We start from the raw sequence: 17,467 nt of genomic DNA on the forward strand, positions 1-17,467 counted from the left end.
ACTTGATCTGTGATGGAACTGGCCAGTGCTATTATAATATTATAATGTAATGAGTGAGGTGGGAATCTTTCAAAACTCCCAGTGGTGAAGAACTTAACGTACAATATGAGATTAAGACCTACAAGTGATAAGTACAAATTGTTTTTATTTCTTGTGAATGAATCTGTATTATATAGACTGCCTTCACTGCCAAAACCCTTCTTTGCATCTGCTCATCGCTTGCTGTACCCTTCTCCTTTCTGACTTCTACCTCTCCACCTACAGTCTACGAGATGCTAGTGCCAAAATAATCTTTTCTTCCGCTACATGAACTATATCAGTGCCTCCTTGAATCCCTCTCTTATCATATAAAATCCAAGCAGCAGCTGCTGCTTCTGCTTCTCACCTATAAGGTCCCATGTAATTTTGCTCCTACATACCTCTCTGCTCCCATGTCTCCCTGTACTCCCCTTGGTTCCTGTACTTGTCCCTTTCCTTTAACTTCATTCCCTGCTTCAGCATCATCTTTCGTTTTTGACTTTGACGGTGTTACTTTCTTTTGCGTGAAACAGTCTGTCTCTCAAAGCATATTTATTGTTCTTCACATCTTTCTCCGAGTAAGCTCCTTTTCCCTTCCTCTCAACATCTCTTGTATTTGTCATGTTCCAGATCCTTTGTAAACCATTTAGGACAGGGCATGTATCTTAGGACAGGCTTAAACTAAAACGTTAGGTCAAACCCACTATGTCACTCGGGTGTGAAAAATCCAACCCCTGAGAAACATATTTAAGAAGATCTAACTCCCAGTGTAGACAGCACTAGGTCGACAGAAGAATTCTTCCATCAACCTAGCTACTGTCTCTCTGGGAAGTAGATTAACTACAGCAACAGATTTCAGAGTGGTAGCCATGTTAGTCTGTATCAGCAAAAACAATGAGGAGTCTTTGTGGCACCTTAGAGACTAACAAATTTATTTGGGCATAAGCTTTCGTGGGCTAAAATCCACTTCATCAGATGTATGGAGAGGAAAATACAGTAGAGAGGTATAAATACAATCTCCCTGGACACCCCTTCTTGTCAACTGTTGAGAATAGTCCACTTCCACCTGCATTGAATTGGCTCATTAGCACTGACCCCCCGTCCTCAATTGGTAAGGCAACTCCCATCTTTTCATGTGTTGTGTATTTATACCTCTCTACTGTATTTTCCACTCCATGCATCTGATGAAGTGGGTTTTAGCCCACGAAAGCTTATGCCCAAATACATTTGTTAGTCTCTAAGGTGCCACAAGGACTCCTCGTGGTTTTTACAGCAACAGAGAATCCCTCCCGTTGCTGTAGTGAGTATCTACACTGAAGCGCTACAGCGGACTCAGCTGCGGCATTTCTAGTGAAGACATAGTCTCTTACAGCTCCTAGCACAAGGCTCTCATCATAGGGCGCTACTGTGACATAAATGATTATGCCTTGTGAATTAACAGCACTATAGATGTGACTTTATTAATTATAATCAATAATTTTGCAAACGTGAGAAACTAAAGTCACAAAATGGTTTGAGGATTGTGGTACCCGAACCATTTTTGACATATACTAGCCTTCTGCACAGATCGCACATGAGTTTCTTGTCTTTGTAATGGGGGTAGGAGCTTGCCTTTGGCAAGTAGCCAGGCCAGTAATGTGGCATTGTCAAAATTAAGATGTTTGTTCATTTTAACTCAAGGTGAGTAAACAGGTACACTGTCTGGCTGAAAAATAGCACAGTCCAGCCCATCATAAGTCAAGCATCTATCTGCAGGCAACAGTATTCAGTCATTCAGGCTTTGTTCAGAATCATACATTTCATTACATCATTACTTTTTCCATATATTTATGTCCCATATAACTGGTATCTTGCCCCGAGTGTTCATTCCACAAATAGAGGTCAGTGTCCAGTAAGCACTGGTGTATTGGTGAACCACTGAGAAATGACCCTGGTTGTTTTATGTCATTAGCTTATTGAAATCTAAATAGCTTTATGGGGTCTTGCTATATGGAAAACTGGATTTGTTATAATAATAGAATAATAATAATAATAAGAAATAATAAGAATAATAAGTTCTTAAAACATTGTCCAATAAAACCCCACTGGAGTTCATAGCATGATAGCACTCTACTTTTCACATAGGCAGTGTTTAAAGTCAAGTTGGGTTGTGTCACTAAATAATTCCATATGGCTTCTTCATTTACCATTTATCATATCACTAGATGCTACATGTAGTTGCAGTAGCATTTACCAGAGTTGATTGATTTTTGAGCGGGTCATGGGTTCTCAGAAGTTGGATGATCTTGAAAACATTTATAGCATTCATCTTGCAAAACCAGAAACACCTTATTTGCAAGGACTGTTTACATAATGTACAACTGGAGGCAGAGGAGGGGGCTGTTTCGTGTGTGTGTGTGTATGTAACTTATCAGGAGCAGAAATTGAAATTCGGCTTTACTTCAAATTATTACATTTTATGGACTCGTTCAAAATATTTTTGTCTTCCAGGTAGTTTTCTTTTTAAGGGGAAGCCAAAAGTATTAATGTACGCTATCAAAACTAATGTAAAAGGAGGGTTGCCATTTTAATTGTTATTCTGAACCTTCAAAAATCAAGACTAAAGCACCTATAAAAACAGACAGTACATTCTATGCTTGGTATGGTCTCCGGCATCCTTTCAATCCTTCCTTTTCTTTTATACAGTTCTTTGAGGTTCCCTTTGACTCAAATATGAACAGGACAAAAAACAGACCGCTGGTGCGAGGACAGATCAGGTAAGGCTGCCCACACCTGTTCCCTGTAATGAGAAATGAACCTATTGTTCCTTTTATGTGTCTTCTCCCTTGGTCTGTTTAGATAAACAAATATTTCAATGTGCAGATAAAAGACTAAGAAAGAGATGCCACTCTTTGTGTTCTGATAACTCTGAAAGTTTGTAATAGTCCCATGAAGAGTTTGTCAGGATAATTAATTGTTTTTTCAAATATTAGATAGTGGTTATTGCACAATGGCCTTTGTAGATATGGTAATCAAAAGTTACCATCTGCATGTGTTTTGTGATGAGCCCATGCAATCTCTCTGACAAAAGCAAACTAGTGAGCTTTATTTAGAAATAAGCAGCTGATCCTAATTGTTGCTCCCTTACATGCTAAATAAAAATTGTGATTCCACCAATATCTATTGTTAAAGGAGTAGGAAATCCATCTAAATCTGTTGAGATGATTTAATATGGGGCTTTGTAAAATTACTAGTCCATCACTAGCCAAAGGACTAAGTCTACTAGCTAGAAATCAGTATGGAAGATTGGGGGGGGAGGCGCAAGGTGGGAGAGGGTGGCATCAGTGAGGTACAGAGACTAATGCCCTGATGAGGAGTTCGACCTTCACACCCTACTGCTGAGAAGAGGGGAGGGTCTTGGAGTCCCTACCAGGGTGCTGTCCAGTCATATTGCTTTGACCTCTCTCATTTTAGTTTCAGACTAAGTAGTACATGGTAAATTTAAAGGGCGCTCCCTATGTTCTCAGTAGGAGCTGTTGGGTGCTGAGCACTTCTGAAAATCTGGCCCTTAGTTTATAAGCATCTTTCTCTTAAGAAGGAGCTATGGTTGAGAAAATGTTTATTTTGTAATGTCTGGATTGTTTATCATTGCTGTTTGCTGAACCCTCATTGTGTTGTCTCTAAGCATGGTATTCCAGAGCTGCTCATCCGATATACCCTAGGTACCACTGAATCAAGTACCTGATTACAAACGAAAAACTATGTTAAGATGGAGCTATGGTTGAAAGTATGTACCAGTCACTTAAGTTTAAAAAAAAAAAGTTACAGGGATGTTGTAGTTACCCCAAACTGATCATGTTGAATCTAAAGCACTTACCAGAGGGTCAGGATTCAGGCTTGCAATCAGACCAAACTCTATAATGTAAATCAAGTAGAAAGTCATCAGTTTACATGGTAGGCTTTGTTATGTTTTGTGCAATAAGTTCTCAGAAAGAGAGGAAAGAAACTAGCATACTTAATTAAATCTCTATTGAATTTTACTTAACCTTGTACTTTGGAAAGGAAGCAGCTTGAGCAGGAGTCACTCTGCAGCATACAACAAAATTGTGAGACATTCCAACAACCTTTTAACCAGCTTACCCGACCTCATTCACTGAGCAAAGTCCATTCCTACCATGGCCCCTGTACTAAGTGTGTTACCCTTGGAAGTGCTGACATTGCAGTGGGACTCTGGCACTTTCAAGGAACACTGCCATGCAGCACAGCACAATCCCAGCAGTAGTGTGCACATTACAAGGGGAGACAGCAGACACTCAAAAAGCTATGAAACAGTACAAATATCTGACATTCAGATGTTGAATAGTGATGGACAAAAGATGGCTACCTTTAAAAAAAAACTTGTGTGTGACTTTTGCATCCTATGTTCCTTGTATTCTTCATGAGAGAACAGAATTCCCTCTTCTGAAACCAGAGCACGCCAAATGTAACATACAGTTTTGCAGAAGGGTTACATCTAATTGAACTTTACCTCTTAATTTGTAACAATAAACCCTCAGATTTTTAATTTTGAAAGAAATTTAGAATTTCTCCTTTTCATTAGTTCCTCTTTGTCCCCCTTTCCCTCTTGCAGTATTTTAATGATCTCATTTGTACATCATATATGCATTCATTTTATCACTTGAGAAAAAGTGAATGGAGCCCATTGCAAATTTGTAGAATGCCCATAGGGGGAGCTGCTAAAAGTTACCCATATAAAAACTCATATTATTCTTTGGTTGCTTTATAGAGTACAGCTTTGTTTTCCATTTGGTAAATCATAAAGCCAGAATAAAACTGAGATGGTGACTTTTTAAGAAAAGAATTTTATAACATGTTATCTTCTGCTTTCCATAAATACAAATAAAAATCTAGCATCCCATGGGGCTCCCATTTGAAAAGAAACTTAAAGCAACCCTGATTTCTGTTTGCATGTCTGTTCTGTTTCTCGAGGACTGGGTTCCAAACTTTTTAAAAAACATTACACCTTATTTGCAAATTTAAAATGAAGTCCTCATTCATAAATGATTCAACAAACAATTTTAGTATAGCATTTCCATGATTTGTGCCAAGGATTATTTATAACAAAATTACGTTTCCCCTTAGGGTTCTATGAACAGTTGGTCCTATTTATTTCTGTGTTTTATCCATCACCTTTGGAGGACTGGAAAAAAGTGATGGATGAAATTACAAGAAAATTGAGACAAAATAGTAAAGTGAACCCTAGGGCTAAATTCACTCTCATTGTAAATAGTTGGAGTGCTTCAACAAACTTGTTCTGATTAGTTCTGTAAAATGGTGCTAATTATGGATTCATAAGTTTAGTTAATTTTATTTAAAAGCACATTTTACGGAATATTGTAATTAAGATGTCTGTCAAGCACAGAGTGAGCCAAATTTCACACCCACTATATACTAGTTCATCACCGCTCACTTACATCAGGTCTGTATTTGGCCCAGTAACTTGAAAAAAAGAGGAAAGCTTCCTTTCTTCATCCCAGTCATACTCAGTAGAGAGTTTTATATCACTCTGTATTAGCATTGCCTATAATATTCCTGGACCCAAGTTAGCATAATTAGAAAACTTTTTTTTTTTAATTCGTGATTTAGGGAGAGCAATTTGTTTTACAGGTTTCCAGCATCCTTAAATAAACTTCACTGTTGGTTGAGGGCATCACAGATTGGCAAAACCATATTTATCATACTTTAAACTTTCTTACCTTTCTTCTTTTTTCTTGAATATTCCCTTCCACTACAAAATGATAATGTTGGGGACCTCGTGTAATCACTCATCAATCTATGTACCTGACTGTCAACAGCTAATTTAAAGTTATTTAAAGTGTCACTTACCTTGAATGATGTTGACCTAATTCCCTGTAGACTTTGAGCATGCAGCCCTTGTATGAGATTGTTTCTTCAGTGGTGTAGCGGAGTAGAATAATCCAGTGGAAGAGATCCAACCATGTTATATTTTGCCACATATTCCCTAGTGTTCTTTGAACCTCGTTCTTTCCATGCCGGTAAAATAAAATTCTTAAGTGGTTATGCTAAAAACTAGTCAAAACAGACTAGGTCAGACAGAGATGGATACATTGTATTTAAAAGGCTGGTGTCTTGGCTCTGGGAATGGATCCAAAAGTTTTGGGTTTGTGCACTGAGTTCTTGCCCATATGCTTAAAATGTGTTTAAATCATTTTTAGTCTGGTTTTGACTTTCTTTGGTTGCTTTTACTCTGAAGCGTTCGGCATATGTTTTAATTCTCTTCTGTTCCAGTCACTTTAACTAACCCCTCATTGTGACATCTGAGTGCAAACTACTAACACAAGCTAGGCTGCAGTGATCAGTGATCTTCCAAAGTGTGCTTCAGTTCTGATCTGGAGGATTCCCTTTTAGGGATGAGAAGGTAGTTAAATCTGCATGGTCTGACTCGTGTGATCCTTGGGCTCTCTGCAAAGGCTCTCAAAAGTGGCTCCCAATTGGGATGGCAGCTTTGACATGGACATCTTCCCACGAGGAGCTATGCTGAGATTACCAACTTACTTTAGCAAGGCTACAGAACTCCGAAAACCATCCTCAATTCCTGCCAACTTGGGCAGGAATCAAACCGATGCCTGAAAATGCTGTTCTCTTGAGCCATCCAGTCCCCATATAAGCCGTTTGTATGCTGTGTATTTACTGTAAATGAGCTAATTTATGAAAGTACTTTTAGAAAATTGTTTAGTGTATTAGAGAAATTATTACCTCAATGTCTCATTCTCCCTCATATTTTTCATTGTGATCTATTTGGGGTTTCTGTCCCACCTTTAGCCATAGCAGGTTAAGAAAAACTGGGGGAGGATTTTAATTGAACCTGTTTCTAACATTTTCCACCTTCCCTCTCTGCATGTTTAAAGTAATCTTACCCCCTGAGCTTCACTACCTTATACCCATTTACTTGTATGTCAGCTTTGCTTCTAAGATTTCATAGGGCCTACGCCTGAGCTCCTCCTACCGAGTTCTGAGTGCTTGCAATTCCCATATGTTTCAGTGAGAATTCTCAGCACTTCACAAGAGAGGGCCCTTGACAACAAGGTTGTTTTATGGAGTGCAGATAGTTTTCCATCATTATTCAGTCTATGCGTGACTGGGAATAGGGTTTTTCTTTACCCTAAATTTGAAAATTGTATTACACTGATCAGAGTGTAAATTTGGGGTGAGGGGTATCCTGAAGGTTACAAATCATAGACCAGATAGTTCTGTAGAACAGTCTTCCTTGAATGGTGAGGGAGCTGTGCAGATATGATCTTGGGAGAGTGAGTTTTGGAGGAAGAATCCTCCTTCATACTCACTGGAGCACCTGCAGAGGTACATTGATGCCTGTGCTGTGAGATCACTGGCCTGGCCCTGCAGCCATCCAAACAGAACATGTGGTGATGCACGAAGCCCCTGCCGAGTCGGAGCCTATGCCATAGAGGGCACATGTGCATAATCTTTCACAAGCCCCAAACGCAGTCCCCCAGCCCCTTGCATAGAAAAACCACACTGATTCTGCTCCCAGGAGACATCTGCAAGAACTAGTTGGTGAATTTGCCCTCGGGTATGTCTACATTGCTATAAATGACCTGCAACTAGCCTGTTTTAGCTGACTCGGGCTTGCGGGGCTCAGGCTGTGGGGCTATAAAATTGTAGTGTAGACATTCAGGCTGAGGCTGGGTCATCCTGTTGCAAACATAACAAAAGTAGAACTGAATGCAGCTTGTCTCAAAGCACTATCCATCATCCTAGCCTGTCCACGTGTCCTCCTCCTCCCTATTCTGACCCCTCAAGTCCTGTTTGGAAACGGACTACTTAAAATCTTCTTCATACTTGGTTGCAGTGTTAAACTCATTGAGCGTATTTATGTTCCGCATTATAAAAACAGTTATTATTTTTCCTGCTGTGAATTGTGTTTATGTAATTGATGGGAAGAATTTCCACACACACACACACACACACACACACACACACACACACACACACAAACCTTTGATTTCAATGAAATGGCAACAGCCATTCTTTTTAGTTTCCTGTTCAGTATGATTTATTCCATACTTTTTTAAGACGATGGATTTGATTTTCTTGCAGATTAGTTTAAATAAATCTCTTACGCTAGCACCAGCAACTAGTGCTTGTCTAGTTTCCCTCTTCTAGGAAGACAAGCATCCTGATCCATTATAGTTGAAGGTGACTATCTTGACTTTCCTGCTACCACACATTTGTGTATATACTTTGTTAAATAGCAGCTGTTTTCATGCATTACAGTACAGTTAGACTAGCTATGCTAAGCACTCATAAAAAGTTAATACAGGAACACATTTCTCTAGAACAAATGTAGGTTTTCATCTCTAAATATCACTAAATCCTCTGTTCTGAATAATTTACTATTTCAGTAGTTCCTGGTTCTTTGTACACCTAACAGTGCTGGTACTTCAGGTTTTTGCAGCACCTACCATTACACTTGCACTGAGTGTCTTTGGCTTGGAGTTCTGTTTGAGGATAAGGGTGCAGATTCCATTGTGGGATTGGAGTGTTACACTCTTCCCACCAGCTCCACCTTTAATTACATGGCTCTGCACCAGGCCATAGAGCACAGCACATGCTTGCTTCACAACATGGGTTTGGAGCAGGTTAGATTCTGCTGTAGGTCGGTGTGCACCCAGTGGTGAATGGTATAACTGAAGTTGTAGAATTGTCTCAAAAGGTTGGGAACAATTGACCTATCAGACAAGTAATAATTAACTTACTTTAATACAATTACTTAAAATATAATTGGAAGCTTCTCTGCAAAGAAAATTTGCACTCTTGACCGTGGCTTTTTCATGTGTGTTTTAATAAACTCAAATTCTTGGCACTTAATTTGGCAGAAGACACTACTAACCAACCCTGATAATGCCTCAGATATTTGCAGAAATGAATTAAATATTAATTCAGTTTGATAAATATATTTCCTGGGACTTTTATTACCCTCTCACTTTTACAGTGCACAAACAGCTACTTTCTGTATTTTGCCTTTTTCGTTCTTACAGCCATAATTAACTCTTGATAAGCAAAGAGTTTTCCACTTTTTGACATGTGTGACTTGAGTGTCAATTCTGACCGGTGTAGCTCGTAAGCCCACAGCTTTGGAGAATCAAACAGAAAAAGACCCTGTGTCCTACCAGTCTGTCAATGTAAATTGTTTGGGTTACATCATCCAAGAACAAACGTTACCATTTCTGAGCTGCTGCAAATACAAACATTTGCAATACATTTGCAAATATATAGGCTGGGGATTGCATAAACTGGTGGAACACTCCAATGGGTTAGATGTTCTGTATTTATTTAAGATTGTGCTGAGATCCAGGATTGGTAAAGCTCAGCAACACATCAAGCCCAATTCATCAATGTATGGCTTTTCACTGATTTGGTTGTCTGTGGCAGGCCTACTAACAGCTTAGCAAAACAAGAACATGCTGAAGAAATGTCATATGGGTTACAAACCTGTCTCTCCGGTAATTAATGTGTAATGAGAATGATTCTCTTCTCATTAACTCCGGTGTAAACCAGGAGTAACTCTGTTGAAGTCAATGGAATCACACTGGTGTATGTGAGAGAAGTTTATGACCTTGGTTTACACTGAAACCTGCACCAAGGATTTAGCAATCCGCTATCTTAAACCAGCATTTTAAAGTTTCCTCAAGGTTTCAGTACAATTTTGGTTCCCATTTAAAGCTTAAACCTTTACTTAAATGGCTGATTGTTCTGGTGCCTTGGGTGGTCATTTCAGGCAGGTTTCACTGTATTTAAAACAAAAGTTAAAACAAAAACTCCATAAATCTGTATTTCTTCAGAAATAATCATTATAGGAGATCAGATGCTTATTTCCCTCTGGAAAACATTCCAGTGTTTTGCTTAGAAAATACTTGATTTTAAAGGGACGGCCCTGAGATCTTTGTAAGTGATAAAAATGTTACTTTTTTCGGTGGGAGGTTTTTTTGTCTTGTTTAAACAGAGCACAATTCAAAGCAGACACCACCACGACAACCTTTTCAAGCAACTTTTATCCTGCCTGTATGCAAGCTTTTTTATTATTATTTGAAAACAAGTAAGTGCATTTTTCCCCTGCTGGGTTCTTTTTCTTTCCCATGTTCTTCAGAAGACGGGGAAGTTGGCATTGGCTACATTTGGTAAATAAGGAATAAAAAAGGCAGCTTTATATTTTTGACATGTCCAATTACTTGTAAAAATGTAGCCCATGCATTCTAAGCAGCGGGGCTCTTTTCCCCCCCCCCCCTCAATTCTTTCCATAGCCATGTCATGGGGGGATGGGGAGAACCTCAGGGCTAAAATACAGTTTAATGAGAATAAAACCCACATCAAAGGGTGGACTAATGGAATGATATAATGCTTGCTGTGTCACTTTCCCAAAGGGACTATGGATGACAGTACTTATATTTCAATTATCTATTCACTGTGTGCATAAGATGTTGATTAAATGATTCTAAGGCACTAGAATCCTTTTGTAGCATTCACAGAAAAACGTTGATTCTGCACATTATCCTTAGATCAAAATGTATATTAGCAAGAAATTGTATATTAATACCTCCATATATATTTTGTTCCTCAGAGCAATTAAAAATTTTTATTAACACCAGCATTACATTCACATTCATTTTGGTTAAAATGAAGACTGCAGAAGTTACTAGCTATTCAGCTTGTTCCTTCAGCTAACTCCTGCTGTCTGAAAATAATTCTGCAAAAGCTCAATAGAGACATTCCTTTGTAGGCAGCTTTCTGTTTGTTAAATATAAATCCTGCGGAAACACTTGACCCCTCACGACTTGCTGCTTTTCAGTTCAGCTGTGGGGCCTTTACCACCGAATTATTTATCAGAATCTTTAATTGCATGTGGGACAGTTGATAAATTTGAGTACATTGTACATCGCATCACGTTAGGAAACATCCCAGATGCTCATGTATAAACCAGAAGTCACGGTGCATTTGGCTAAATAGCAGCTCCATCTGCTTGTGAGGAACACTACAGAGAAGCGATATGGACTCCTAATGGAGTTGTTTTATCCTCCCATGTCAGTGCCACACCAGGGGGTAGAACACAGTTAACTTGAAGGAGCCAAACCATTGTATACTAATTCTTCTGATTTTGTGTTCGATATGAACGGGCCTTTTGGAACACTCTGGTCTGAGCTGTTCAGTTTTTAAAAACTAACTTGAGGCAAACAGTTGACTTTGCTTCAGAGACAGTTGTTGAAATGGATTTTCACAATCCATCCATTATGGCTCATAAAAAAACAAGCAAATGTTGTAAAGCCCAATATCTCATCTTGTCCAGAGATGTTTCCTTCTGACCCCCCTTTACTGAGTGTCTCAAACATTTCAGATCCATGTTTGTAAATTTTGGCTTAACGCAATCAAACCCCTAACACTTTATTCCCTTTTAATAGTATTGAACCTTATCTGGTCTAACCACAACAGCACCATTATTCAACATGTACCCAGTGTTCCAAGAAATGTCACTCCTCAACAAGTCCATTACAGCGCTGCCTGTGATTGTAAGCTGTTATACTTTGAATTCTGTTTACAGTAAGTCATGTTAAAAGTTCATTTCTTCTATAAAGGACAGAGTTTATCCAGTCTTTAAACAAGGTATACCTTACACATTATCAACTTGGCAAGTCAGATAGCAGGGGGGTTTCTTATACTTTAATTAGCTTTTGCTGGCATAGTCCGTTCTTCTCAGTCTTTATAACTAGAGAGGCCGCATTCCTGAGGTTAAGATATGCAAAGAGCCTGTCTCACATTTTATGTGAAACTACTTGATAAGGACATAGAATCACATGGAATATTTTATTATAAACCAAAGAGTAAATAGATGCAATCCACAGTAATTCTCACTGAGGTAGCTGCAGGACGATAGGACATTATATAGTCATGTGCTGTGGTGTTGGATGTTCATTGTTTTGTTGTTTTATTTCTTCAAATTAGTCAAATATAGCTCTAGATGCCAATCCTATGCTGTGGACACCTACCTGAAAGGTTAAAACATACCAAATAATACATAAGGTTGGTCATAAATATAACTACCCCCCCCCCCCCCAGCCCTCACTTCATTCCTTGAGTGACAGCCTGAAAAAACAAAGTAAAATTTGGGAATATTGCCTCAGTACACTGCTCATAGTGCAGTACTCTGGTGTTTTGTGTGTATCTTAGCGGTCACATTTTAGAGGATGTTTGTAACTTGCCCCCCACTCTACGTTTGGTCACTTCTTACAGAGATGAGAAGTTTTTGCTGTTGTTTCTCAGAAGTCTTGCATGTTTAATTTTAGGTTTGTAGAAGAGGAGCTGTTAGTTCAGATCTGTTAATATTAGCACTGAAAGAACTGTTGAAATGGTTCTTGCTTTGTGATGCTGGAACCGAGTCTGGCATCTCTCAAGTCATTTGACTTTGTCCATCCCCACACTGATTGCAGCAAATGTTCTCAGCACTTTTGCAGGGAACAGTTTCAGGATCCTTTTCCATTTTGTGTGTGTGTGAGCTCATGTCACTCCTGCTTCTGTCTAGCTTATGCTCAGAAGCCCATTTCCTTCTTTCATAGACACCCAGTAGTGGTGTCTCCAAGATAATTGTCTGTTCACCCAGCTCTACTGTTCTTAAGTCAAAGTGTGTTTCACACAGGTAAAAAGTAGAGAAAATCACAATCAAAACAGCATCACAGATTATAAACACAGCTAGGTTAATCAATGCAGAAAGCATAGGCTGTGGGTTTAAATACAAAGACTATTGTACCATACACAGGAGAAAGTTCTCTGTCTCAATCAGCTGCTGCTAGTCTCTTTCACTGTCCCAAAACCCATGAATGAGTCTCAAAAGCTAAAAAAAAAAAATCTCCCTCTACCAAAATGGATTATTTTACTATATAGGAAAAACAGGTTCCTTTATCATCTCATTTCTCTGCACCCCATATCCAAGGAACAGGGATGATTTCCACACTCATCTTATCATGGATTGTGTCTAATGCATACTGTCCTACCGAAAGTAACTTAATCAAGGCCACAAAAAGAGAATCGGTACCATAGTTAGCTTTAAAAATCAATAGTTTATCCTGTGTTCAATCCTCTAAACCATATCTCTTTCCATTTTTTGATGACTTTAAGACTTTTCTTTCTTTTTTCTGCGGCTGTATTCTAAATTTCATATACTCTCAAGGCAAGTCTGCATTACAGCATATTATCATTTTGGAACACAACTGTGAACAACTGTGTTAGATAACACAGTATTGGCATACCATAGGGGTACCTGACATAACATGCTGAACATGATTTGTCCTGGTCTACTCTGATTAGTAAATCATAGTCAGCATCATGTTATCTAACATGTTCAGACGTGATAATTTTATAATATAAACAACTCCTATCATGATATGACTAGAAAAATAGAACTCACTTTATTCATCCTCACTACCTGCCTTTTGCTTGACTAATCCCTACCTATATCTTTCCCAGGAATGATATTTTAATCTAAGCCTGCTCTTGATTATCTGTGGGGATGCTGGTTTGACTATCTCCCTTTAGTAATAACTTTTACATAACTTTTATCCTAGTCTATATTTATTTACATAATGCCTTTTATCCCAAGAGAATCAGCACTAGGGGGGAGCATGGCAGCTATTTAATAACACTGCACAATACTGTAAGATAAGAAATGAAGAGTATCCACTAGAAATTGAAGTGGGGATTTAGGTGGGCAAAATGTAGCTTCCTTACATTGTAATTTGACTGTTCATTTGCTCTTACGGCTAATAATGTCTAGAGTCTAGCTTTCCCTTGGACTATTGCTCCTGCCATCCTCTGATACAGTGAATAATTCCTTTCCGTCATTGTTATTGGTCTCTTGAAAGGATTTATAGTTTCTGGTCTTATTCCTATTAAATCTGCTAATGGCTGGCCAACTTTTCCGCTGATATTTTTTAGAAAAAAAATTGATAAATATTTTGCACTGCGAAATTCTCCATCCTGATCAGCCTAATGCAACTTCATCCATTGCTTTCTAAGGGCATCCACTGTGGAGGCCTCTGTGGAAGTGTGTGTTGAAGAGATTATAGGATAAGAACCAACTCGAGAGAGGAAGGTTGCTATGTTGGGAGGAAATATTACCCATTTCAGTGTTTGTCATCTTGCACTGGTTTTTAAGTGAATAGAGGATTGAGATTTTAAAGTAAAATAAGTGGATCATTTAGTTGCCAGTTTTGTTAGATTATAAACCAGGATTTAGTTTAAATATTATGGGGGGCATTTTTCAAATTTACTGTAGGTTTGATTTGTAAGCACTTAAAAAAAATTTACATTTTTCTGACTGCAGGGGAGCTGCGAATATTATTCACCCTATCACTCCTCTCTATCTATCAAAGACATATAACTAGGAGCATGTTAACCATCTGCAGAATTGTTATGATTAGCATTATGGTGTGTATAGCAAATGTAATAAGAACATAAACATTTTATAAGTATAGATCTTTTTTTATTTTTAATGTTGTCTTTTAAATAAAGTGACAAGGCCATTTGCAGTTTCTGTTTTATCACAAAGGACAGCTAGCATAAGGAAGTTAATTTATCTGAACATAAGAACAGCCATACTGGGTCAGATCAGTGGTCCATCTAACCCAATATCCTGTCTTTTGGCAGTGGCCAGTGCCATATGCTTCAGAGGGAATGAACAGAACAGGGTAATTTCGAGTGAGCAATCCCCTGTTGTACACTCCCAGTTTCTGGCATTTGGAGGTGTAGGGTCACCCCAAGCATGGAGTCGTGTCCCTGACTATCTTGGCTAATAGCCATTGATGGGCCGATTCTCCATGAACTCATCTAACTCTTTTTTTGAACCCAGTTATACTTTTGGCCTTCAGAACATCTTATGTCAATGAGTTCCACAGGTGGACTGTGCATTGTGTGAAGAATTACTTCTTTTTGTTTAAGTGTGCTGCTTTTTAATTTCATTGGGTGACCCCTTGTTCTTGTGTTGTGTTATCTGCCTTAGTATGATACAAGTGCAAGTAATTGTAAGTTAATATAAGTAAACCAAGTCTCTTCAGAGTTTCTCAGTAGTAACTTCATTCCAAACCTGTGGTCACTATGATCCCAATCCTGCAGGCTGATCCACTACCCATGCAGAACCCCATTGGCTCAGAAATGACACACAAAGTGTACTTGTTCCTAAGGCCAGATCCTGACATCATTGTACCAGTGTAACTCCATATAAAAGGAGGGCAGGATCAGAGCTATAGTATAAAGCTTTAGATTAAAAGAGCCAGTCCACCCCGGACTCCAATTTTCACTCCCTCGTAATTTTATTTTCTGTTGAAATCCCTCTGCTTTGTCTCATCCTAAACCTAACGTCTTTGTGGAAATCAGCAAAATCGATGAAGCCAATTTTGAGTAATGCATGCATGAAAAAGAAAGATGTGTCCCTTTTAGAATGAAATGTCTCTTTCAACCTAGACTTGTTAGTTTATGATAGTTTTAAAGTCACTGGCTCTGGCAAGGGAGACAGAACATCTGCAGCTCAGATTCTTTAGGATCTGGAGAAGCTAATTGCCTCCAATTTGGTTAAAATACAGTGTCAATTACAACTTTTAAACAACAGCTATATACTGTCATGACAGGAAGGTTTGGATTCCATGCATGGGTTATTTCCTCGTTGGGAGAGAAATGAATTGACACAGACACAGCATATTTTACCCTACTCTATATTTATTTACAATAAATACACTTTTGAACACATACATAGCAAAGTCAGAGTGCAGTTTCCAACTGAGAGCCGCAACTCAAGAAAGCAACTCTATATCAAAAAGAAAAGGAGTACTTGTGGCACCTTAGAGACGAACCAATTTATTTGAGCATGAGCTTTCGTGAGCTACAGCTCACTTCATCGGATGCATACCGTGGAAACTGCAGCAGACTTTATATACACACAGAGATCATGAAACAATACCTCCTCCCACCCCACTGTCCTGCTGGTAATAGCTTATCTAAAGTGATCATCAAGTTGGCCCAACTTGATGATCACTTTAGATAAGCTTTACCAGCAGGACAGTGGGGTGGGAGGAGGTATTTGTTTCATTATCTCTGTGTGTATATAAAGTCTGCTGCAGTTTCCACGGTATGCATCCGATGAAGTGAGCTGTAGCTCACGAAAGCTCATGCTCAAATAAATTGGTTCGTCTCTAAGGTGCCACAAGTACTCCTTTTCTTTTTGCGAATACAGACTAACATGGCTGTTACTCTGAACTCTATATCAGTTTCCACCCAGACTTGTATGTTTACCATTGCAAGACTCTGTGTTCACCATACTCTCAACATATTAAATCCTTTGTAATATCCAGGTGCCACTCAATATCAGATTCCCCCTTTCCTGGTGGGACGGTCTAGGTGTCAATCAAAAACACTTCCAGGTTGGTGCTGATGAGACTGGGCTTACTCTGTACGCAAAAGAAGGTAATGCTGGCTCAAAAGGGACCCCTTCCTAAATCCTTGCATTTCAAAGCAACTTCTTTTGAGACAATCGGGGCTGTAAACTCCTTGTCAGGAGAGACAATATTATAATGGTGGTCTAAATTCCTCATTTAAGTGTCTTTAAGCGCTGGACCATTAACTCAATTCATTAGGGCATTCGTACCACAGTGTTTTTTATACTCCTTTTGCAGATAGATCCTCCTCCCGCCTCCTCCCATTTCAAACTTAATTTATTTATTACAGATCATTTTTCAGATCTTCATCATATCAATATTTTTACTTTTTGAAGTGCTTACAAACAGGTTTTAAATTATTACCAAACCCTTCAAATGTAGTGGGTTCTGTTATCTGAAAGCTAAGATCACAAAAATCCAATCAACAATATACCAAGCAGAAGTCCATTTAACCTTGTTAAGGAGCACAGGTAAACCCCGATCTACGTTACAGATTCCAGTAGTGTTGCAGCTAGATAAGGGGACGATGATACTGTACCAGGTCTTGTTCAGATTGGGCCTAGAACATTCCCAACATATCCTTCGTGATGAGATTCTAAACCAAAATCCATGTGGCTTGCAAACATTGAGAGTAACAGAGATCTAAGTGATGAGATATTGATGGCATGATGATACTGCTTCTTTTACATTTGAAGTGGAAGTTAAATAATTCATAGAAGGCATTGACACGTCTCTGCTATATTTTAACCCCTCCCAAAAGACCTTCTCTAAAGCTTCAGGCATGAATGACAGAAAAATGCATGTTCTGATGCCCTGAGTTGATGGGGAAGTGAAAGGGCTGGGGGAGGGTGAAGGGGGTTGAGTTCTCAATTAGAACTGTAATTTAGTTTTACATTTTAGTTTTAAAATAAATCATCTTCCAGCCCTCATCATGAGTCAAGAACCTTTTTGCATGA

The 17,467-nt window shown here is 38.8% G+C and overlaps 1 protein-coding gene across 4 annotated transcripts in view; it reads left to right on the forward strand.

Moving 5' to 3' along the window:
- COX10 (cytochrome c oxidase assembly factor heme A:farnesyltransferase COX10) overlaps nucleotides 1-17,467 on the forward strand; it is a 155,937-nt gene that overhangs the window by 101,871 nt on the left and 36,599 nt on the right. For all 4 annotated transcript variants that reach the window (XM_048817578.2, XM_048817581.2, XM_048817580.2 and 1 more), the window contains one exon: nucleotides 2,704-2,774. In XM_048817578.2, coding sequence (XP_048673535.2) covers nucleotides 2,704-2,774 — 71 coding nt within the window. The remainder of the gene's footprint in view (nucleotides 1-2,703; nucleotides 2,775-17,467) is intronic.

The sequence above is a fragment of the Caretta caretta genome, chromosome 14 (genome assembly GCF_965140235.1).
Source record: "Caretta caretta isolate rCarCar2 chromosome 14, rCarCar1.hap1, whole genome shotgun sequence".
NCBI classification, from domain to species: domain Eukaryota; kingdom Metazoa; phylum Chordata; order Testudines; family Cheloniidae; genus Caretta; species Caretta caretta.